The following is a 25,745-nucleotide window of genomic DNA, read 5'->3' as shown; positions in this document are numbered from 1 at the left end:
AATCATGGGGAAGACTGCTGACTGGACAGATGTCCAGAGGTGAGATATAAATTATATATGGACCCAGAGATGTCCCATACACAGTGCATCCAGAGAGTATTCGCAGTGCTTCACTTTTCCACATTTTGTTATGTTACAGCCTCATTCCAAAATGGAATAAATTCATTTTTTCCCTCAAAATTCTACACACAACACCCCTTAATGAGAATGTGAAAAAAGTATTCACAGCCTTTGCCACGAAGCTCAAAATTGAGCTCAGGTACATCCTGTTTCCACAGATCATCCTTGAGATGTTCCTACAACTTCATTGGGGTGGTAAATTCAGTTGATTGGACATGATTTGGAAAGGCACACATCTGTCTATATAAGGTCCCACAGGTGACAGTGCATGTCAGAGCACAAACCTAGCATGGAGTCAAAAGAATTGTCTGTCGACCTCCGAGACAGGATTGTCAAGAGGCACAAATCTGGGGAAGGGTACAGAAAAAAATCTGCTGCTTTGAAGGTTCAAATGAGCACAGTGGCCTCCATCATCTGTAAATGGAAGACGTTCAGAACCACCAGGACTCTTCCTAGAGCAGGCCACCCGTCTAAACTGAGCGATCAGGGGAGAAGGGCCTTAGTCAGGGAGGTGACCAAGAACCCGATGGTCACTCTGTCAGAGCTCCAGTGGTCCTCTGTGGAGAGAGGAGAACCTTCCAGAAGGTCAACCATCCAACCATCCAACCATCCTCTGTAGAGAGAGGAGAACCTTCCAGAAGGTCAACCATCTCTGCAGCAGTCCACCAATCAGGCCTGTATGGTAGAGTGGCCAGACGGGAGCCACTCCTTAGTAAAAGGCACATGGCAGCCCACCTGGAGTTGGCCAAAAGGCACCTGAAGGACTCTCAGACCATGAGAAAGAAAATTCTCTGGTCTGATGAGACAAAGATTGAACTCTTTGGCATGAATGCCAGGCGTCATGCTTAGAGGAAACCAGGCACCGCTCATTACCTGGCCAATATCATCCCTACAGTGAAGCATGGTGGTGGCAGCATCATGCTGTGGGGATGTTTTTCAGTGGCAGGAACTGGGAGACTAGTCAGGATTGAGGTAAAGATGAATGCAGCAATGTACAGAGACATCCTGGATGAAAACCTGCTCCAGAGCGCTTTTGACCTCAGACTGGGGCGACGCTTCATCTTTCAGCAGGACAACAACCCCAAGCACACAGCCAAGATATCAAAGGAGTGTCTTCAGGACAACTCTGTGAATGTCCTTGAGTGGCCCAGCCAGAGCCCAGACTTGAACCCGATCGAACATCTCTGGAGAGACCTTAAAATGGCTGTGCACCGACGCTCCCCATCCAACCTGATGGAGCTTGAGAGGTGCTGCAAAGAGGAATGGGTGAAACTGCCCAAAGAGAGGTGTGCCAAGCTTGTGGCATCATACTCAAAAAGACTTGATGCTGTAATTGCTGCTAAAGGTGCATCAACAAAGTATTGAGCAAAGGCTGTGAATACTTATGTACATTTGATGTCTTAGTTTTTTATTTTTATTAAAATTGCAAAAATTAAAAAAAAAAAAAAAACTTTTTTCACATTGTCATTATGGGGTGTTGTGTGTAGAATTTCGAGGAAAAAATGAATTGAATCCATTTTGGAATGAGGCTGTAACATAACAAAATGTGGAAAAAGTGAAGTGCTGTGAATACTTTCCAGATGCACTGTATGTGGTTTTTTTGATACCATATATATGTATATGTATATATTTGTACACTGTTTCATATAGTTTGGTTGTTTTTCCCGTGCTTCTGTTTGTCTAATTCTGTGCTGTCACATTCTCTAATTAATTGTGTACTCACCAGTTGAACTCATTGTAGTCGTTATGTGCCTCCCACCAGAAGTAGAACCAGACCAGCAGCAGACAGAAGGTAAAGAGGAGGATGAGGGACCACAGCAGCTCCCACTAAGCATGAAAAACAGACACATACAATCACACAAAGATGAATACATTCAATTAACTCTATTGTGGATTTGTCAGAATTAGTCAAATGACAAGATGAAGGCTTTATTTCATTTTATGGTATTAAATGTAAATCCACGGATTCATGCAATGATAATGAGAGAGAGCAGCTCTGAATGCTGCCAAAACAGGAAACAAATGTATTATAAACATACTCTGGCATTATGCCACATGTGTGGGACTGGTGGTACAGCATTTTTATTTAACTTTTCTTCTATATATATAGAAGATATAGAGTTCACAAGAAGTTAAATTTTATTAGCAGCACTGAGAACACAGTGTCATCCTGGCCACTGGCCGTAGCAGAGGATATTCCCTACACCACTTTGCTCATTAACCAGGAATTACTTTTAATAAAAGCAGACTCACACTATTCTTCTCTGGCTTAACACTTTAACACTAGAGCAACTTTGAAATTGGTTATATTTTCAGATGAAGACACTGGAACACACCCAAAGGCCCTTCTGTCCATGAATACAGAAATAATTAACCACTCTGGGGATATTTGGTAATTTGGCCCTACTTACTTAGTAGGCCCTTACTTAGACAATTCTATATTTATTGGCAAGCCCTAAACACAACCAGGATTTAAGGGGGAGTCTGATGGGAACCTGATGACCCATCATAAAGCATAACCAGTAACTAATTCATTAAAGAAAATTCAGCAAACCAGAGAGAACCGAGCTGCTGCTGTATAGGTTGGCTAAAATGTCATTGGTTCATCAAGAACTGCAACCTCTGATCATCGAGATTAAAACAACATATTTCACTTCATGAGTAATGTATGTAGGATATATGAGACTTTGATTTTGAATTAAATTACAAAAAAAACTTTTTTGAATTGCAACTTTAGTTATAGCAGTTGTCTAAGTTGTAATAATCTCAAGGACAGTTTGACTTTTGGTCAAATAAAGGCAAGCATTTATCAAAACAATCAAGATAGAGTTACATAAAATGTAATTTGAAGTCAGTCAGTGGTCAAATTTCAGCTTAAGCCAGCTTTAAACCAGATGACCCCCACCAACTCCCAACATACTTGGAGGGGGTTGAGATCAGGGAGGTCGAAGCCTCCCTTATCTTGAATTGTAAAAATCAAACATGTTTTACGTTTGCATGTTGTTTGCTTTTACAGTGAACAAACATGGCGGTGAACCCAGAGCCAAGTAAAATATTTTAAAAGAAGACCAGCAAAGACAATGCATTAGTGCTGAAAGCCAGCTGACAAAGTCTATCATCCTAAAATTTAAGTGTTTGTTTCCTTCTGAAGTCACATTTAATCACACAAGTTTCTGTGAGATCTATTATCTGTAGATTCATCATTAGTAAATTGTTGCGATTGACAGGTGTGAGGTCTCGCTGCCTGGCTGAGTCATCTGGTGGCTGCTCAGAGAAGTAGAGCCTGTACCGCCTTTTCAATAGAAAGCAGACATAATCCAGCATTTTCAGCGCTCAGAGACCTAAATGGAAAAAAGACCTCAGCAGCAGCTGTTTTTGTTGCTGCACTAACAAGCACTTTGGTTGAAAACAGTTTAACTTGTAGAACAGCATCAATGTTGCTTCTTCCAAACTGGCCAGTCAAAATCAAGAAGGGGCAGGATGTCTGATAACAGTGGAACAAAAAAATTATCTGCCTTGTCTTTTCAAGAGTAAAGGCTTCCAGTCTACTGCTGCTAATTATGTTAGGACAGGATTCCTTTACACTGTTTTCATATTTTTTTGTTGATATTTCCAATTCAAAAGTAAATGTGTGAATACCATGATGGAAAGCAGAAGTCAATATTTGTAATAACGCAATAATAAATGCCTGGGAGAAATGCTTTGAAACTGAAGTTGCAAGTGCTACCTGTGCTTTAAGCACTGGCTGCAGACACAGCCCTTTTAATGTTAAAAATGATTGTCATTTCTGAAAACGGAAGCCAACTTCAATATAGAGCATTCAAAGATTCCAGCTCTTAAAGTGACAGGACTTGCTTTTTTCTGCATCATTTAGGAGTCTGCGTCTTAATATTTGGACTTGTGGTTGAGCAGAACAAGAAACTTGAAGATGTATCTTTTAGTTCCCAGAACCCAACAAATGGCATTTTTTTTTTCAGATGAGTATTTATTGAGACAGAACATAATATTCTGTATTTTAAAATGATAAAACCTCATGACAGTGATGTGGACTTTAGTGTTAAGATAAAGACACTTCATCAGTTTCACTGCTCTATATTGTTCACCAAGGATAAGATGATTATTGCCTCATCCAGCAGATAAGACAGGTAAGACAATCCCCCTGACCTGCTGATATCTGGTCTCACTCTCAGAACCCTACACATACCAAATGCTAAATATGGAGGTTTTGCATCATGACATGATCAAAATCTTCACCCTGCAGTCATGTTATGACCTCCAGCTTGTTTTAAAAGCTTATCCACATTTCAACACTGAGGCTTGGGGTCAGACTTAATATGGAAATCAGGATGGCATATTAAATTTCTGGGCATGGTTGCATGGCATAATAGAGCATGGCTGAACAAAGAAGGCAACTGAGTCTGGGATATCCTGATTAAATCCACTGTCATATTTGGACACAGCCTATGAAATACTGTTTTTTTAAGAAGTGAGATAAAAATCATCATTATGTGAGAAGGTGCTCTTGTTTCAGATACTATGGGCAACAAATGAGTAAACAGGGCATCTATCTTTTTACAAAATAGACTTTTAAGATAGAAAGTCCATCCTGACAAAGAGTAATAGAGACGGTGACTGGCCCTATCAGTCAGACTGTTCCCATGCACAGTTAAAATTGTGCTCAATACAAGCACCCAAGGAAAATCAATGTACTGACACAACAATGTTCAACTCTGCTGAGTTTGGGGGCAACATGCCCCTTTTCATCTAGGTACTAATGGGCATAGACCAGGTAGGGGTGCACATTAGGACTACTTAATCTTGAAGAGATGAAATCTATGGGCAATCTGCAAAAGCTGATATACCAGAGGAACTGCATTCTACCTGTATAGATCTACCCACATTCACCGCCTTCCCTTCTGGATTGGTGGAGCGGTGATAAAAATGAATCCAAAACTTGGGATTTAGTCCTGAAAAAGTAGTACTCAAAACTGTCCTACATAGAACTGCTTAAAAGGTTAGCCTTAAAAATGGGAACCAAAAAGAACTTTGATAAATTCAAAACCATGATCCATTAAATTAATCATGACATTTTTTTCTCCATAATCGCCCACACTCAACTGTGCCACTAATTCCAGTGACAGTCGATCCCTGTGTCTGTGGGAGGCAGCTCTTAGTGTTTACAGCTTCCCCCTTTTCATTGATGAGAGCATTGACCCCGGTTCCCATGAACCATAATGACTACCTGGAAACACCTGGGAGTTCTGACCTTGATTCTGAGAGGGGACATTGTTCACAACCACCCCCACCCTTCATTCCAGATGTCCTTCTCTGTGGAGTATTCTGATCGAAGCAAGCTGTGACACACAATAAAAGCAGCATAAGTGATTAATAATTAAATGTTTCTCTAACAAAGTCTCAAGAATTAAATGTTGTGTTTCTTTAGCTTCTGCTCTGGTTTTTAAAATATCTTATTAATAATTTAACACCCCCCCCCCCCCCCCCCCATTGTCATTATATTGTAGTTGCCAGTGCCAGTATAACCATGCACAGTTGTTCCTGGTAATATCACAGATAATGTTTCCGTTACTACTGGCATAGACGGCCTGCAGATGTAGCTCTTGCATGGCTCCAACAGCTACAACTTTCACTAATAAGCCTTACATCTATGATCATTATCACAATGAATTTTCCTATCTACCTATCTACCTGCCTATCTATAGATTATACTTTCACCACCTAAGCAACAAATCTGACGAGATGAGTCTTATTCTGCTCAAGGATTACACCAATTAAAGAAAAGTTCTTCCTTGCCACTGTAACTTTGACCAGTATTCTTATAGCTGTGCTCACAGTGCATTAAAGTTTTTTTTTTATTAAACTTTTTCTTTTACCAGGAAAAATAAGTTAAGATTAAACATCTATTTTTCAACAGTGTCCTGGCCAACACAATTAGCAGCACAGTCAAATGACAAAGTTACAGACAAACAATGAGCAGTCATGAAAATTAAGGAAAAGGTCGAACACGCCGTTAATACACTGAAAGAGAAACAGCAAGTAACTGTTAAGATCAGCTACAATCAAAATATATCTTCCAAAACATCTGCAGCCAGATGTGACTGCCTCCAAGTTAACCAACCTCCTCCTAAACAGCAATAAAAATACTACAGTAAATTTACACATGGATAACACAGGGTAGACTCAATGGAATTGGTAGTAAACATGTATTTACTTACAGATACCTAAATTAATTTGTTCATTTTCCTGGTAAGAAGAACTTCTTCACAGAACTTACACTGGTAAACCCTGTTGACTTCATCTTTTGACACAGTTTAACAGCTTCTCTTTGACTCCATGAGAACATGTCTGGTCAAAAACATGCTTAGATACATCCTCAAGCACAAAAGAAAAATAAACATGCTTTTTTTGCTCAGTTTTTTGAGAAGTGCAAATGGCAATTCCATGTCGTTGAATTTGCATCCGATTTGCAAGCAAAACTTGATGTGAAGAAGGAAAAAGATGCAATGTATTTTTAGAGTGGATAAAAAACACTAGGACTGACTGATACAGCCTCAAATTTATATCAGTTATTTACAGTATTTCTTTGCCCTTTGCAGTAACAGTATCCTATCACTGTGCAACAAAAGTAAAAGAGGTAACACACCAAACTGCATATTCAGGTGTTAGAACTCTCCATTTTCCTCCTAAAGAATACCTGTGACAGCATACTCTACTTAAGATTGAGCATAAGATGACAGACAACTATTTTATAAGTCTCTATGTGTTCACTTCTTTGTAACTGCACCTGTAGTTTTAAGTTTCAATTGTCTCCTGCTGAAGTGAGTGAAGCTGCTACTAACACCTCATTTCTTAGTATTGGCATTTACAACTTGTACAACTTGTAGAAAATATCACGTTTATCATTGATTTAGCTTAGCTTTAGCAGTGATGCCTATGGATATACTGTGCTGTGTTTACAGCTGCCTTTCTGACCTCGTTTAATGCCACAGTTTACTTCTTTGAATCAACATGGACTTAAAACAAGCAAGCACTTAAAACACAAAACTGTTGTTAACATCATTACAATAGGAGTCACTGCAGTGTTGGGCTCAAGTCAAACCATGCCAATCCATTACAGCTTACAGCTTGTGTCAAATCCCCAGACAGGCCAACAGAGACACTGTGCAAAAGAAGCACACCTACTATATGTAGGGATGCACTGATCCACCTTTTCTGGTCCCGATACCGATGCCGATACCTGGGCTTTGGGTGTTGACCGATACCGATACTGATCCAATACCAGTGTTAAAAGAATAACCTGCATGCCCTACTGTAAAATAAGACTGGTAATTGTTTTGGGTAAAAGGCAAAAAAATGAGTACATATAGATTACTGAAGTTGATATTTACTTAAACTTACATGTTTACCAGCAGTTTAGTAAAAACAATGCTTCAGAACTTACAGAAATTACTATTCATTTGTAAACTTTTATACCCTGTAGACTGGTAATGCAGCAAAAAACAAAGAAAGTGCACCAGAGGTAACATTCCAGTACAAAACTGTATTACACAAGTGTTTTTGACCACATACTGTAAACAAAGTGACAATTCTGTGAGAAAATAGTGCAAACAACCTTGTAAAAAAGGCTTAGAGCTGGTTGCCTGGATCGGCACCACTGATCGGCCCTTTCCCACCAATCCAGCTTTGAGGGGCTGGATCAGGCCGATACTCGATACCAGGATCGGTATCGGTGCATCCCTTACTGTATGTTGGTGCTATCATACACCTTAAACATGTAGAGGAGAGAAGAATGCTGTGCTTAATGTTAATGCACTAACAAACAGGTAACTTTTGGCTTGTTCTCTGGCTGCTTTTTAGAGTTGGAGCAAAACATGCTGATTACGGGACTCAGACTGTGCTGTCACATATCATTCTGCCATGCTAACAGTGGCATCAGCTATGTCCCATGTGTGAATTACAACACAACATATGGGTTGAACTGGTGCTTTGCTAAGTAAATGTACCAAAACAGTTCAGTGCTTCACTCACTAACAGTGAACTGTACGCAGAGACACAGTTTTACAGGTGCATCTCAAAAATCGGAATGTCATGGAGACACAGATGTTTCATTGAAAACAATGCAAACTTGTACCATGTCACTTTATATCAACACGTGTAACCTTGATCTATTTCAACTGCACATAATGCCAGTTGTATACACCTCCTGTTCACAATGTTTTTAAAGTTGTTTTTCACATTGCCTTTTCAATACTAATGTATTTTTTTACTACTTTCTTCTCCTCTGTTGCTGCAATGCCAGAATCTATCTTTCTGGGAATCAATAAAATAATGAAGCTTAGCATAAGATCAAGCAGGAAGACTGCTTAAGTTCCATTCCTCCTTTCATTCATTAAAAAAAAAAAAAAAAAAAAAATCAAATCGCTGATTGATGTGCCTCCCTGCTCCAGTTCATATGGTTACCAGCTGGTTCAAATCTAATCTCCTTTCCTCCGCAGTCAGTCATTTCAGTGTGACTGCTGCAACCCTCCTACACCCCAGCCACCTTCATTACGTATCAATGTCCAGGTCCAGCTCCTCTGTGTCATCCTGCATCCCTTCATTGCTACTTCCAACTCAACTCGTTGGTGTCCCGGTCCAGCTCCTCCATGCCATCATTCATCGCAGCCTCCAAGTCATCTCATCAGTGTCCGCGTCAAGCTCCTCAGAAGTCCTCTCCTCATCTTATCCTACTCCTGTCTAGACTCCATATGGAGGGCATCCTATCCTGCTGTCAGCCTCCCAACCCCTTCAAAATCCAAGAGGAATTTTAACCACCAAAGACATTTCAGATTTCAAACATTTCCAAACTTTTAAAATAAATTGTTAACTCGTATCAACTTTCTTCTAGTTGAAATATCGTATCTTGCTAGTTGAATTAGTTGCTTTGACACAGAAGTGTAGGTTTATTTTCTACTGATATGGAGCTATCTGCTCAGAAGTCAGAAACATACAAACAGTGCAGATACTCTGTCGATATGTTTTTGTGTCTTAATAAAAGTAAAAAGGGGTATCCTGCTTCTATGACAGATTACTTTTTGCAAATCAGTAACAGAATAACAGATCGCTTAATCTGCAGAACCACCGTGTTAAGTTACTTGTCACAACAATAAAAAAGTTATCTGAGTATTCCAACTCATTATTTTTTAACGTGTTACCCAAACACCACTTGTGTGTAAGTAAACCTGACAACTTGTGTAAACACAGCAGACACAATTTTAAAGTCATTTTTAGCTGCTGTTCTTCTGCTGCTCATGATTCTTGAAAAACACAGGCATAACCTCACATAGCATATCTCTTTGCATCTGTCTTGACTGGATTTAACACCACAGTCTCTTGCCACATTCCTGAGCATATCCAGATAAGTCCGCGGTATTTCACACAGGGTGCGTAGCTTTTGAAGGCAGCTACACCACCATAGCCTGTATGCACAAACCCTTTGTAATAATAGGAGGGTGGTCCGGAGGATTTTTGGGTTGCAATATTGGTTGTTGATTTTTGTTTAGCCTTCTTGCAAAGTCAACAGTCTGGCATCGAAATATGTGATTGCCTTTTTGCTCTGTTCAGATATTTTTGTCGTTACACCATACACCAGAGTGTGACTCCGAACAACAAAATAGTGTCACACCCTGATGCAATATATATCACAGAGAGAAGAGAAATGGAATGTTGCGTGCTTCCAAATCATTCCGTTCAAATGAACAATAAATAAAGAAATAAAAAGAAAATAAACGTTGATAAAACATTTTATTTAAATGATTAGAACTGCACCCATTGCACTGCATTCCTAAACTTTAAAGAGTTACCAAGAGTAGCTGACAGTTCTAGGTAGCTGTGTTTACACGTTTGTCCAATGTTTCACAGGTCAGGGCAGACAGAGACCAAAAGGTCACAGGCAAATGAAGAGCAGTTTTGCTTCTATTTCTGAAGCCTTTGTGTGTCTGAATGGTTAAGAACGGCTAAATGGAAATACTTTCAATTATTACTGAGAGGCCAGATCAGCTTGCAACACATGACGTGGGCTGTCTTTGTACAAAGCACGTTGAATACAGACAGAAGCAGCTTCACTAAGACAGCCAGTCAACCTGGACAGCTTATTACAGCAAACAAAGATAGAAAAAAGGAGAGAAATGACATGATCTTCTCCTAGATTATGAATGAGTCATCAGTGGTTTCAACATGAGATCCAGACTCTCACGCCTCTGTGATTCGCTTAGATCTAGTTACATGTAGCTGATATACCTTGTCTTGAATGGTTACAGCTTGTTTACTGCAAACATTAGAGATGCAGACATCACCTTGACCTATGCTAGGAAGCATTCTGAATGGAAAAATAGATCCCTGCTGACAGCAGCCGCACAATTAAATACAAAACACAGCACAAATAAAAGCTCTATTCATCTATTCATGACAATACTTGTCACCACAAAAACAAAGCTGCTCCAGTCTTTATACAAAATGATGGTAGAAAACATCATCTTTCTTGCAAAAATGATAATTACAATAATGATATTGTGGGGAATATATATGCATTTTCTGAATAAAATGGATTACACTGACAACAGCCTGCAGAGTGCTTGTGTCTGACTTCTTATGAGGTCAAGAAGACAAATGCCATCCACTACCACACCAGGAAAACGAAGGATAAGCAAGATGAACAAAGAATGCTGACTGTGCATTAACCTATCAGTTGTCCTGCAAGACAACCATTTGCAACAGGAAACACGGCTACTAGGTGTCCAGTTTCCTGCAACACACAAGGGCAAAATCAATCTCTCTTTATCAGCTGCTGCTCTCTACATGATCCTGGAAAAGATCTATTATAATTGCCCATCCCCTGTATTATTTGTTTCTGCTTTCTACATACCTACATACACATGATTGATGTGTACTATCAAGGCACTATTATCAGAAACATATTCTGTATTTAGAAGCCCACAATGTGTCACACCAAGCCTTTTCAAAGTCAGGATGTGTGTTATTTAATCACTGACAGCCAGATGTGTGGGAATGTTGGCTAGTGTAGCTCTCAGAAGAGCGCTCACCTTGGTGGTATCATCATGGGAACGCTGATAGCGTTTCCACCGGCAACCGTAGATCCCAGTGATACATGACAAACACAACTGGCGCTCATAGACCTGGAGGGGTTGGTGTTTCACCATGCTCCTTTAGTCAGTCTTCCTTCCAGCGCTCGAACATCCCACTGACTCTGAAGTAACCTGTAAGAAGATAAAATATGTTGAGCCTCAATGTCATTTCAAACAATTTGATTACAAAATGTTGAGGACGGAAGCATAAAATTGAAGAAATAAAGACAGTAAAATGTCTGTCACTTTGATAGAAAACATATGCTAGTGAAAAAAATGCCTCTGAGATAGAGCTCAACCTCAGATCAATTCAACTCAATTCAACTTTATTTATATAGCACATTTAAAACAACCACGATGATCAACACCTTGTTTCCCTGCTCCTCTTTCCACTGACACTGGAACAGCTTGAAAATCTTATAAACAGCATCAGTGGGGAGAAAAATAATTGAAAAGACCTTGTTGGGCTGACCATCTGATGGCAATGAATGCATCATACAGCTGCTATCTGAAGTCATAATGATGATCATTAGGATGGTATGGTCCAAAAATTATAGCTCATTATATTTAGCTGAATGAAAATACACAATAGAAAATTGAGTCAGTTCCTTGTCAAAAAGACCAAATGCCAAATGTCACACTTTTATATTAACATGTAAATGAAAAAAAAAACAAGTTTGTGAATTGAACAATAATAATACAAAATTAAAAATGCTCCTTAATAAAATAAAATAAAACAACCTTATATTTCAAATAGATAATCTCGGGGTCAATAAGCGTATTACTGCTGTAAACATCCTTTTACTGAGTGTTATTCATAGCATCTTAGTTTTTACTTTTACAGTCAGTCTTTCAACTTTGGAACTTCTGGTGGAAACAACATTAGCTCCACCAGGACAAAAAAGTACAGAAAGATGGAAAGTTAAAGGAAATTACTAAAACCAATGTTTGAATATCAAACATTTACAAACACAAGGTGCAGGCTACTTTTGTCCTGTCTTCAACTATGATGCACAAAATAGTATGTATATTATACATTTGATAAGCTATTTATTTTTTTTGCCTTTGTCTTATTGCAATTAATGTGTTAATGCTCACAGCTCATTGATGCATCTTAAAATCAAACAAACAAAAAAACAATCTTTCAATGAGCACTCAAAATTTAGGAGCAGCAGATTAAATAACTAAATAACAGTCTATTACTGGCTTTTCACTATGATGCAATACAAGTTCCAGGCTGGTTTAACTGTCAATAAATCTTCGAAACACAATCCATTAAGGTGCTGCTGATCCAGCATTCAGACTCAGCAATCAGCCATAATAACAATAATTACATTGCGGCAGTACTTGCTATTCTGACACTCACTTCCCAAAATTTCAAACCACACAACAATGTTTAATCTGGTCTTGACAGTGCATTTTGGCAAGGCAAAAACAATGCATGTTTGATCAATTTTAACATCACATTTTCCTAAACTATAACATATGAATGCACAAAACTACTGTTTTTAACTTGCCAACTTCATTTTTGCCCGCAGGTTGTGGAATACAGCTAGTATATGGGAAGGTGTTTCAGGGCACTTCAGCATGTTAACAACACTCTTCCTGCTGTAATCTGGCTGTCAGGCTCTGGGCAGGCGCGCATTAGTATCTGCAGCAGTGGCCATGTTTCCTGTTATTAGCAAAGCTGCTCTGGATAGGGTGGACTATCATGAAGGGAAATGATCAGCCTTAAACAGGACTACAAGGATCTTGTAAGGAAACTTACAAAGGCTGCCCTACGCTCGACTAAAAAAAGGGCTTAACTTTACACTGAAAATCCTTGCAGGCATGTACTGATATCAACATAGAGAGATTTTGCCACAAAGACGAGATCAGCACAGAGCTTATGTTCAGAGGACAGACAAGGAGAAAATTTTAAATCTTCAATAACCACCAGGAAGCAAGGCACATGATTGACAATTGGCATGGCTAAAACATGAATTGCAGATTAAAAGGCTCTGACTGATATTTGATCTGCATTTAGCTTGTTTTTATGTTTAGTTTTAACCTGAAATGCCAGATGGATTTGTTTCACACATCCATCTGGAAAAACCTCCGATATACAGCGTTTGTTTAAGGGTAGAGACTTTGAAAAAAACTCGGAAGTTGATTGGATCAACATTCTGTCTGTCACATCTTTACGGACCAATCAGAGCAATGTCGCCACTACTGAGGAATAAACTCCACAAAGAACTGCCTAACCTGAACCATGGCAATTATAGACATGTCAGTACGCGACTTTTCTCATTTTTGAAAAGAAAACAACTCACTGCTGTTCTTTGTTCTTCTTTTAATGAAGAAATGTCAAGTTCTGATAAAACTGGCGCTTTAGTCGCATCCACGCTAATGTCTTCCACTATAACGGCACCGGTCTCTTGCTGCTGCTTGTTTACGTCACCACTCTGCTGCCCCCAAAAGTACTGCCCCTCATCACCGATTGGTCCTGTCACTTTCTAACGGGGTCCAAATGGTTCAGACAGGAGCTATGCAAGATGGATTTTCCAGTGAGAAACAAGGAAACAGGCGTATCCATCTGCTTTGTCTTTATTCTTTTGCTGAGGCCAGGATGAAATAAAGAACAGAACCGAACATGACTGAAACTCTGTCATACTGCAGGGTATTTTCAGTTGTTTCACATGGTTTCAGTTGTTTCTGGTATTGCAACCTTTGACCAAATTTAATAAGGCAAACTTTTTTTTGGCCAATTAGTTATGAGCAGCTTTTTTGGTTTGTTTTAACAAACAGACAAATATTAAAACATTTATCATTTTATTGCATTTATAAGACAAGGTTAAGTGAATAAAATTAAAAGGAAAACCAAAGAGGATTATTCCGTTGACAATTCCTTTTGTTGTTTTCCCTTCATTTTTCCCAAATATTGTTATGTTTATTTTTGAAATTTTAATAAGATTTTAAAAAGAAAACTTGATTTTGGCAGGCCTTTTTCTTTGACAGTTGACAGAACCTACCACTCCCAGCATAATAACAAACGAGGATGTTTGTCTGGGCTTGCCAACCAGGCCTCAAGAAAAATCCTACAGTTGACTCATTAAAGCCTTACAAACATAGGCAAAGTAGCAGCTGACTTTCTACTCTGTCATGTTACAACATGCTGATCAATTATAATGTTCACAGCAGTACACAGCAGTTATTTGGTCACGTTTTTACAGCAGTGGCTCATGTGGTTTGAGCTAAAACGTGTTTACCTCTTCGAGCTTCTTATCGCATCAGTGGAGCCACTTTCACCAGTTCCTTCATTGTCTGTACCGCTTGTCCCATTTGGGGTTGTGGAAAGGCTAGAGTCAATCCCAATTGTCACTTGGCCAGAGGCTGGCAGCACCTTGGACCAGTCACCAGTCAATGGTGTACTTGAAACTGTCCACACACCCACAATATACTGATTTAGCCTTAATGAAGTATACTGTATGCAATATGCAAACAAATGTGAGCTCTGCACTTTGGAAGAAATACCTAGATGTCATACTAATACTGAAAAAATTTAACAGTATGCATCAGACTAGTCTCCCTGAGTTACCCAAAATACATAGCACCAACCAGTCAAAGATAAATGACACACAGTAGCAGCATTAGCAGGAGAACTTGCTCCAACTCTGTTACATTTACATTATAGTGATGTGGATCAAACACTGGTGAATCTAATTTCTTCAAGTCATCCTAATGGTGTTAGGCATCCTGCAGGTAAATATTCATCTCTGAGAAAATCCTGAAAATCCAGATAAATCACTTAAAAGGTTTTCAGACCAGAAGAGGAAGCCACACTGTAAACACATTTGCTATTAGCTCAGTTACTTGCACTTTCAAGGACCGGAATCCAGCTAGGCCAAGCATACTGCAAAACACTGACAAACTGGCAGTCATACTACTTTCAAATGCAGGACACAGAATAAAGTAGAGCTGTCACGATACCAGAATTTAGAGTTTTGTTACAATTCCAGTTGAAATTCAACAATATTGATAGCTGTTTCAGAACCAAGGAAACAAAAACAATATACTGGGCACCCAAAACTGCTTAATTTATTTATTTGTTTCTTTGATTGATTGAAGAAAAGTTCCCTAACAGTGAACATTCCAAAATTTGACATACTATTTAAAGAAATAAAATGCAAAAAAATTGATTTTCCTGAAGAAAAAAAAATGTGTCAAGCCTACCTTAAATAAAATATTTCCTCTGAATAGTTAACCTGGCACGTCAAATATACTGGTTCATATAGCCACTGCATGGATAGTATTTCACATTCACGTAGGAAACCTCTAATACAAAGCATTTGGTATGGGTAGGACTTCTCGGATGATGACTGGACAAAGGTTATATCTCTCACATTCATTACGGGTCAATAAGAGTGACGTGACAAAAAGAGGCAGTCGGCATGCACAGCTCCAGTAGTAACATGAGCCTGGCAGGCTGGCAGTGCTGTAGTTATCAAACAGTGGAGCTTGTTGGTTGAAAAAACTCGTGCTGAGGCTGGTTGGAAGAAGTGCAAAAACATCTCTGCCAAGAGAAGCTTTCAGTGCAAGTCTTTGTTCTTGTTTTAATAAATAAGTTTGGCCCAGTTCTGATAAAAAATGCTGCTATACTATAGCTACATCCAAGATAATTGCTACACCAGTGGCTGCCACTGTACCGGTTTAAAGTCCAAGTAAACTGCTAAAACTCTGCCATTAAGGGCACATTCACACCAGAGCTGTTTAATCCGCTTTAAACAAACTCTGGTCCATTTTCCCGGATAGTCCGGCTTGTTTCGAGTAGTATGAAAGCACGCACGAACTCGGTAAGGCCCACACAAGCAGACTCTGGTCACTTAAAAAAAATATTGTTTGGTTCACCTGACCAAGCGCAGTGTGAATGCAAACCAAACCATAGGAAAGTGCAACAATGTTGCAATTTTAGTTCCAAAACTAACCAAGTCCCCCGTACTATCAGGTGTGAAAACTACCTACTTATCACAATCTCATGCCAAAGCAGGTCTGGAGAAGAGTGAAAACATCTTCTTCGTCATAAAAAGCTTTCAGTGCTGTCCTTTGCTCTGTATTTAGTTAAGAGATATGGTCCAGTTCTGATAAAACTGCTGCCATACTATAGTTGCATCTGAGCTTACCACTACACCAGTAGCAGCCATTGCTATCTGCTTCCAGCACAAAAAACCCCACCCATTGCTAATGCCTCATTCTATGCAAATGATGCTGATTGGTCAGGTCAGTTTTGAGCTACCAAAAATCCTTTCAGGATGAAGCCTTGTAAGATGGATTTGCCTGATGGCCAATCTATCTGCTTTGTTAGAGAATAATCATTAATAAACCAGAAGTAGCATGCATAGTGACTCTGCTCTCTGACTCTGGCTTCAAATGTTTTTCATTTAGGTATATTTGTCTGTGCAGGGCTGTGAGGGTGTCATCAGTCCACAGGCAAGGTAAAGGAAAACTTCTAGGAACCAGGAGACATCCATGTCTCTCTCTCTTGTTCTCTAGCATCTCTTAGAAACACTAGAGAGACTTAACAAAATGTATTTGCCAACCGTTAAATTGAAAAGTTAGCAGTTAGCATTAGAGGTTGTGATGGAGGGCAAGCAGAGAGACACACTATGGGCAGAATGGGGAACTTCAGATCAATCATACAAAATCTTCATTCATGTCTGTTCAAAAGTGTTAGTGTGATTTGAATTTCTTAATTTCTTCCCAAAGAAATTGGGAAAAAACATCTCAGCACTCAGCATTCTGCCAGCACTCTGTTTTGCAGGACATGCTACAGGACATCAGCAGTCATTCATATTTGATAGTCTATTGCAGCACGCCATACCTTTCTATCCACTCACAGCATCTTTGGATTTAAATACAAATGTCTGTTTTTTCCTAAAAGCTTAAGTACTCTATGTAGTACTGAACATAAACCTATCAGAAACTGGATTGTCAAAAGCATGTTGTATCAAAACGGTACCAAAGTGTCAAACATTTGAACAACCTCAGCATAAAGAATACTGCATTTGACAGTATGTCGTGGATCAAACACAGCTACTGACAGGGCTGACACACACACTTTTGGGCAATTTAGAGTCATCACTTAACTTTACGAGCTTGTCTTTGGTCTATGGGTAGAAGCCAAAGTACCAGGAGAGAACCCACACATGGACAGAAAGAACATGCATACACCACACAAACAAGAGATTCTAAACAGGAAGGAGCTGAGGAGACAGTGCTAACTACTGCACCACAGTGCAGCCCACTTATCCCCTGAAAGTCAATAATATACACAAACACATCACTGCAGCTTCAATACAGTCCCTCTCTTCTTACAACTATTTGATGTTGGATATTATCATAATTAGGCAGAGCAGCACTGACAGAACTTATTTGTCCCCTTGAAATGGGGGGCTCATCCATTTTTTACTCAGTGGATTAAAGGCCCTAACCTTCCTCCTAGCCATATAAAGACTGAGAAAATAGCTGCACTTAAATCCCTTTATCAGCATGATGTCTTAAGAAAAACTATAAAGGACTCAGTGGAGACAATTAATTCTTAATAAACTGCTATGACTTGGCAATGCCCAGCAGAATACAAGATATTAAGTAGTGCACATGTATCCGAGGAAGGAATTCTATTCAACCCAGCTTGCACTGCCATATTTTGCCAACATGGCGGTGACACTTAGGATCACACTGCTGCAGAAGTGTGACCACCATGTGGGCTGCTCGGTCACAGTGATTCACTCTATCACAGACACATCAGAGCCAAAAAAATGAAAAGGTTGGGAAGAAAAAAATAAAATATGTAAAATGCAAAAGCCCAAACTTTGCAGAAAAACTTTTTTTGGATTGTCCTGGATAATTTATCTGTGATTGAAATTTATTCAGCAAAAGAAATCAATATCAAAAGCTTTTTACCACAGAGGAAACTGATTTCTTCACATTTGTCCATTTAACGCTGTTTGAGCATGCATTAACAAAATAAGTATTAGGGGTGTATGGAAACCCCTAAACAGATGTCTTCATCTCCTTTTTTGCTGCCTCATTTCCTTCAATTGACGGCACAGTGAGGGAAAACGGTCTGCAGGCGAGGAAATGCTTCAGCAGTTTCCCAGCAGAAAGCTGCGTCTGCTTCTGACCAAGAAACTGAGTGAGAGGCCAAGCGACAGACAAGTTTGAGATCCCAAAAGGAAAAGGGGAAACCAAGAAAAAAACCCATGTTCATATATTACCTTTTATTATGCAGTATCATTAAAATAAGCAGTACTACACACAAAAATGATTCTGCCAGTTCAATATCATTTAACTCCACATAAATCGCTTATATCTAAGCTTGTAAGAAAATAAAGCTTGTTAGATTTGCTACTACATAAAGATAGTTATCAAATTTGACTATTCTGAACTTATTTTGACAAATTTTCATATTGGATTTCAAAACTGTGTGTAGTGTTCCTGTAAAGATTTCACTGGTGATTAACTAACAACTAACTCAATCTACACTTAAAAGATGAAACATTTTAAGTTTCACAGACGGAATGTGGCTTGTTGGGCAAGTTTAGTGTACATTAGATGCATACCATTACAACACCATGGCCTGCCAGCTGCTGCAGGGTTAAATCAGAAGGCCAATTCAAAAAAGGGCAAAATCAAAACAAACATCATTCTACTCTGGAGCTTTATGACTGCTTTTGAGTCTGAAACCCAAACATGAACTCATTACCCCCTTTTTTCTTGCTTTAACAAAGAAAAAACATCCTGTTAGGCTATCTGGATCCTTAGTGCTAGGTGTGAGCACACCTTAATGAATACTTAAGGCAGCTGAATTGATAACCATTGGCTCAGACTGCATATCGAGTTTGTGTGGGAGGCATTTATTCATACTGGCTTGGTAGCATAGATGCTGTGTACTGGCACCCAGTAAAGGCAGCACTGCCAACTAATGTAATTTGCAGTCCTTCACCAGTAAGCAAAAGGGTGGCTTATTAAATTTGTCCAGTTTTGCTTTTGGAATTTTGAACTCCTTTTGGAATTCTGGCTTTTTTCAGAGATCCGGATCATGTGGCTCAGCTGAGTAATTATAGCTGATCCTTCAGCTCCCATACAGCTCTTCATTTGGATACCATTTTGGCTTTTTCTGAACTCAGAAATGGAGAAAAAGGAAACAAGCTCTCAAACTGGAGCCTGTTTCAGTTCACATCTTAGAACCAACTTGTTTGCAAACACATCACAACTTGATGATTCTTGTCATCTGTAATTGAGGAGTCTGTCAATGTTACTAGTACCCTACAAGGTTAGTACGCTAAATAAATTAACACAGTTTCCTTTAAAAAAAGGAAAAAAAAAACAAACATGTATATTACAAATTGAGGGTAAAAAGCGTTAAAAAGGCACAGCTTGCCTCTCAGCTTGTGGCATATTCACTCCATTTAATTTGTATTGTCATCAGCTTAACTGCATGACATTCTGGGATACCGAGCCACAGCAAGCCTGGGAACCACAGAGAAGATGTATGGGCTGTTACGTAAGAGGTGATCAAGTGAGTTCTGATTGCAGGTTGTCATTAAAGATGCATTGTGAATGCATAGTGTGGATGCACATACTTAAGTGCAGTGAACTTGGTATCCAAATGCTCAAATGATGATGCAACATATAAATAAGATCACCGTTATCCTTCAATGCAATGTCAAAAAGCTTTAACAGATTGGCCACTGGTTAAGTCATGTTTGTGTTGTGTTACTGGGATACAGTGCAGTCAGTCATACAAGGCAAAGTACAGAGTGTTTGCAATGAAAGTTATGATTTAAGTGACAAGGGCCTTTTGTACCTTATTTACACTGTTGGTATCGCCAAAGCAAATCTCTGATCAAAATTCAAACAAGGCATGGATCTACAGGACCAAACCTGAAAGACCGACAACAAATAAGAAGAGACAATGGGGTGGGAGGGAAGAAAGCAGTGATAATAAAAACAACAGCTAATGCAGATTATGTTCTTGCTGCTTTCTGTAATTCCTCTGTACACATGACAAAGCTAGATTATAAATTTCCCTAGACAGCAAAACCTTCAAGACATGTTTGTACTGGCCAGAAGTCTTCATATTGTGTAGGTGCTCAGGTGAAACTAATACCACTGGATAATTCTGTTTGATACTGACAAACAGACTATAAATATTTTTATATCAGTGTGTTGAGGATGAAAGAAAAAATAAGTCCATGCTGTCCAAAAACTGATTTAGACTGGAGGTCTTAGTAATTTGAAAGTTACAGCCTCTTGCTCCTGCATCCCTCCGGTGATGTCATAATTTAATATCGTCTCAAAATTACCTTTGGTTCTTCCTCCACAATAAAAAGACAGCTCATAATGTAATATTATTACCCAAATCCTGTGGGAGTCTCCCCTCAACACCTGCATCACACACCGTGAGAGCTTAAAACTGATGCATGAACTCAGCTGTGTCTGACAGAAAGGACCGTAAAATCTCTATATTTTCCACAGAAGCAATCAAGTGTGTCATTGAAAATAAGGTAACAGGCTTGCTTCTATCCTGTAATTCAGTTTACTCGTAACATCTAAGGTCCTGAAAGCAACATTAATGTGGTTCTTCTGCTTGCTTTAACCAAAATAGCAGTTTTAAACAATAACATGCTGACAACTATAACATCATCCAAAACACATTGATATTGTATCTGGTCTTAAAGGTAGATGCACAGTATCACCTTAAAGGTATCATTACATCTGGCCTAAACTGGTTAAAACTAAGGCTGGGCAATCAATCGAAATTTAGATTAAAGCACAATTTGCGCATCTGCCATTTACAAACTGCAGAAGGAATACTAGTTCTTTAACCAGAAATGTGTGTTAAAACACCAGTTTGATACAAATTTTATTTTCTGCAGCAGCAGCAGCAGCAGAGATGTTATATTCTACCCTCCCTCTGAATGACATATTGTATTTCTATCATGATGGCAATGTGTGCGTACTCAACAGTCAGGTGACCTGGTGTATGTCATGCTGCCCCTTCTGTGCTTTTTTGATCTTAGCCAAAATTGCACGTTTTCTCATTTTCCACAACAAACATGCGTTAAAGTCTGCCTGAATTCCTGATCAGAAGTCAGAGAAGTGACCTGTGTGCAGGGGACTCTGTGAGTCTCCTCCTTATGTCAGGCAACAGGTGATGCTTCTGCTGTCACTGCACCAGTATTTATTCACTCTAACTGTGTGAGAGTTGTGCATAAATTCATCTAATATCAATTGTAGGCCCCTATATTGAATCAGTTCAAAATCGTATTGTGGCAGATTTTGTGACGAAAAATAAGTCATTTAAAATATCGATATTTTATTGCATCGCAATGAAACAGGTGATTTACACCCCTAATTCTATGTGCAGTAACGCTGCTGGCAATACAGAGCTAGCTAGGAAACCAGCAGTGCCTGAAATAGGCACTGCTTAAATTAAAATGATGACTCAACACAATGGGATTAACAGGAGGACTGATAAAAATAAGCTACACTTTTTGCTTCTAATATGTTAGATTGGTACAGATGTGTTAAATGATCACAGCTGGTGTTCTTTTCACTGATGGATAATGTAACACAACCTAGTCCTACTAATCAGCAACCATTTCTTAATGCATCCTTTTTCTGTGATAAATTTCTAAAATAGTTCAAGTTTTGACACCCATTGTTTTCATGCCTAACTTGTCTAAGACAACTGCATGTTCAGCTTGGTCTTTCCTAAAGGCTTCATGATTTACATGCCCATGTTTTATCAAAATTGCAACAAATTTAGCAACTACGCAATATAAAATAAAATCTAAAGTAGACATATGGAAAGACAAACTGATATATTAAGATACTTCATGTAAGGCTTTCAAGGCCTCTAACAACAATTCTGATGATAAATAGATGCTGTCAGGTTAAACTGTGACTCCAGAAAGGACCCTACAGTGGTACTGACATCATATTTTGAAGCACCGGGTCACCAGCAAAGCAGCTTTATTTGATGTCTTGGGTTTGAAAACAGGGTGGGTATTGTATGTGATGCCAAATTAAAATGAAATAGAGAAGTCTGACTTTCATGGTTCTGCTTTTAATGTTGAAAGTCTCTGCATCTATAAACAAAACAACGCTTTTAATGTTTCACTCTAATCTAAATGCCACAATGAATTACATTAGCCAAACAGAACTTACAACAAACTACTCCCATGAGTCCTTGTGGTGAAGGAGAACTGAATAGCCACAGCAAATTGCCCACAGTTCCTTCTTACCCCTAGTCTGACATAAGGTTCAACCGCAAACAACTCAGGAGCTACTCAATCAGCTTTGCCCCAGCTGACTGTGACTGTGATAAACACCACCTCACTGAGTCTTGGGCCCACCGGCCCAAGAACCTGGCACTTATGGCCTTTGGAGACAAATGACTGATCACCGGTAGAACTGATAACAGCCATTAGCTCCCTCTCTAACATGAAATCCCAACATTTAAGGGACAGTTTCAGAACAGTCAGGTCCTGAGATTTTACCAAGTGGCCTTTCAAACATCCTGAGTGGAATTAGGAGGAGCTGGGGTCTGCCATAATGGTGAGTGTTTCTAGGTTCAAATCCCCAAGGCAGACTTAGGGACACTTCCACAATGCAACTGCACTTGTAGAAACATGACAGAGGCAACTAGGCAAGAAGTGATGAGTATGAGCAAAAAAGAAAAAGCAAAACTCTACTCAGCAAGAACTTCATCATAGCGACGTGTACATTTCAGGTAAAATTACTCTTACAAAGTCACTAGTAATTATTGAAGAGAGACTGCAGGAAACTGACAAGGAGATACAACTGAGTTTGCTTGATGCTAACACCTAATGGAAATGACCATTCACAGGTTAACAGAGCATGGCACTGTGCTAATTTCAACTTAATTTGCTAAGTTAAATTTTTCTTTCCATTTCACTGGTTCACTAGGTTTGCTCCGCTCTGGTCATAAAGTCAGAAGGAACAAGACAACAAAAACAGGTTTTTTAAATCTTTTTTAACATAAATCGAATATAAATGAAAATGAAATTTAAATGACTAAAAACTGGAAAATCATTTTCCCAACCCTGTCATTCTGCACACCAGTTTGATACAGCAGGTATCAAACTGGTGTGCAGAATGATGTGATGAGTACACGATTGGTTTGAAAATCTGCCAAGAGGAAGAAAGAAGAGAAAACCTTGGCAATACTCAGTTCAACATTTGTTTAATCTCCATGGACAGTGGGGTCTATCCTGCAGGCTATGGATGTTTTTATTATTTTGAAGGCACCAACAACGAACCTCTTCCTACTTTTATCTACGGCACTGCTCAGAGGATGAAAAAGGCCTGTGTTGCATAGATTTGACAGTTTTCAAGGGTCAGGAGACCTGTAGAACTGATCCTACATCTCTACTTGCAGACAAATTCACCTTACTCAGGCCCGGTTGTGTTCACATCCTCCATGTACGGTGCCTGAGACAAGTGGTCTCAAGCCCAATACCCAAGTAAGATATGCTTAAGTTCTCACAAACAAAATGAAACTAGAATTTGGGTCAAATTTACTTGGATCTGTGGCCTGATGTGAAAGAGCCCTGAAATTCTGGGTAACCAGCTTCTTACATTTGCTTTCAATTAATTGCCAACACCACAAAAATACAACTTTAACAGAAGACTTGATGCAACGTGAGATGATTCTGTCTTTGACAGCATTAGGACTCACTTTGTGTTTGAAGATTGTTTATTCTGAAACTTAAGATCCATTTAAGTTTACAGCATTAGCAAAGCGGCAAAATGGCAAAGTATTAATATGACCAGTAAACACATAAACAAGGACAGAGCAGCTTGATGGAGAACAGACAGCTCGCTGTTAGTGCGTGATTGATGTATCATTCAAGCCAAGCCAGCTGAGCAATCTTTAAAGTGGTTTACACCAGCGAATTAATAAATCATAAAACTGATTCCAAAGACACTCTTTACAGCTGTATGACAAGTGTGGCTCAAAGAAGGATGAGATAGGTGGATAGTTTACTTTTTAAAAAGAGAAAAAGCATGAAATTACTGTAGAAAATCAACAGGCCATGATGTTAGCAAACAGCAATCAATGGGAAGTAGAATAAGTAATAGGGACAACAAGACAATCTGACATTTAGCCCATAAAACTGGCAGTTCATCAATTTAAACATAAATAGGTCTGAGATAATCCGAGGAAAATTTAATCTAATCACATTCCATCAGTACCTTCTATTTGGAAAATTGACAACACAAAGAGGAGAGGCATTGCTGTCACTCATTATCATTACTGGATCACCACAAACTGTATTTACAGAGAAGAGAGCGATAACCACCCCCTCATTTAGTACGGAAAAACTGACAGGTGTAAGTAGGTCGAGTGATGTGTGGAGATATTACTTTCATTTGTCATCAGGAGATAAAAATAATCCAGGCTTTCCATATGAAGGTGGACTTAACCTTATGGTATGAGCTGTCATTTAAAGAGGTGCTGTTGCTTTAGCAGAGGTGTTTTGATAGAGAATAAAGCTGGCTGGATGCTGCAGGGACATGGCCTGTCAAAGTAATGTGGACAAAGTGTACTATGAAGTCATATTAGGAGCCCTGAAGGAACCTTGTGGATGAGGAGGTTTGTCATTATTGATTTAAGGATTGCAAATAAAGAGCTTCTATCTTGAGCTTTCTACCAGTGTATAATGACAACAGGAATCTATAATTTGACTAGATATTAGGTACTCAACTCAAAGGGTAGAGATGTTCACTCAGACATAAATTTAGAAGCAGGATGGTAAACATGCAAACTTCACAAAGAAGACTCCAATCTGCTTTGAGGGCTTTAAGTATCCTGTTACATGGTGACAGCGTTAACCTCTAATCCACAATGATCCTGTTTAAGCAGTTGAAAGTGTGTGGGTTTGAATAATTAGCACTTTAATCTACTAGTTGTATAATTTTGCCAAAAGGGAAACAGAAAAAAACATTTTTATATTTAACAAACAAGAAATGGTAAGTGGTGGAAATGAACAATCTTCATAGTGGACAAAAAGTCCCATTCTTCAACCTGTGGCAAATGGTGGTTCTGGCTCCTTTCAGAGATTTAGATAGATAATTTGGCTCAGCTCAGTAATAAGACCTGGCTCTTTCAGCTCCCAAATGGCTCTTCATTTGGTACCATTTGGCTCTAATCAATTCAGCATCATTTGATGTATTTTTCATTTATGATTGATGTGTATACAGTCCATGTATTTTACCCGTATTGTGCTCAGGTTTTTTTTTTCATTCATAAAAATGAATGTAATTATTTTCCAAACATCCCATCTCTCCAAAACATCTTTCTGTGGTGAGAAGATTAGGGATTGGCTGATTAATAGCCAGGCCCGGGGGGTCACGTGACCATGGCTGACTGAAGGCTGTGTCTTTGTGGGGCTCCTGCTCCTGTCCGACTATTTT

General features: G+C 39.0%; 1 protein-coding gene across 2 annotated transcripts in view; it reads right to left on the bottom strand.

Moving 5' to 3' along the window:
• Positions 1–25,745, bottom strand: part of LOC121526154 (glycerophosphodiester phosphodiesterase domain-containing protein 5-like) — an 81,209-nt gene that overhangs the window by 38,894 nt on the left and 16,570 nt on the right. For both annotated transcript variants that reach the window (XR_005993290.1, XM_041812576.1), the window contains exons 2-3: positions 11,220–11,393; positions 1,844–1,947 (exon numbers count right to left, since the gene is read on the bottom strand). Coding sequence is in view for 1 of the 2 variants with exons in the window: in XM_041812576.1 (XP_041668510.1) it covers positions 1,844–1,947; positions 11,220–11,336 (221 nt within the window). In the remaining variant the exon portion in view is untranslated. The remainder of the gene's footprint in view (positions 1–1,843; positions 1,948–11,219; positions 11,394–25,745) is intronic.

Source organism: Cheilinus undulatus, linkage group 2, assembly GCF_018320785.1.
Source record: "Cheilinus undulatus linkage group 2, ASM1832078v1, whole genome shotgun sequence".
In the NCBI taxonomy this organism is placed as follows: Eukaryota; Metazoa; Chordata; class Actinopteri; order Labriformes; family Labridae; genus Cheilinus; species Cheilinus undulatus.
The sequence above is the reverse complement of the archived record's forward strand: the minus strand, read 5'-3'. Positions and strand labels throughout refer to the sequence as shown.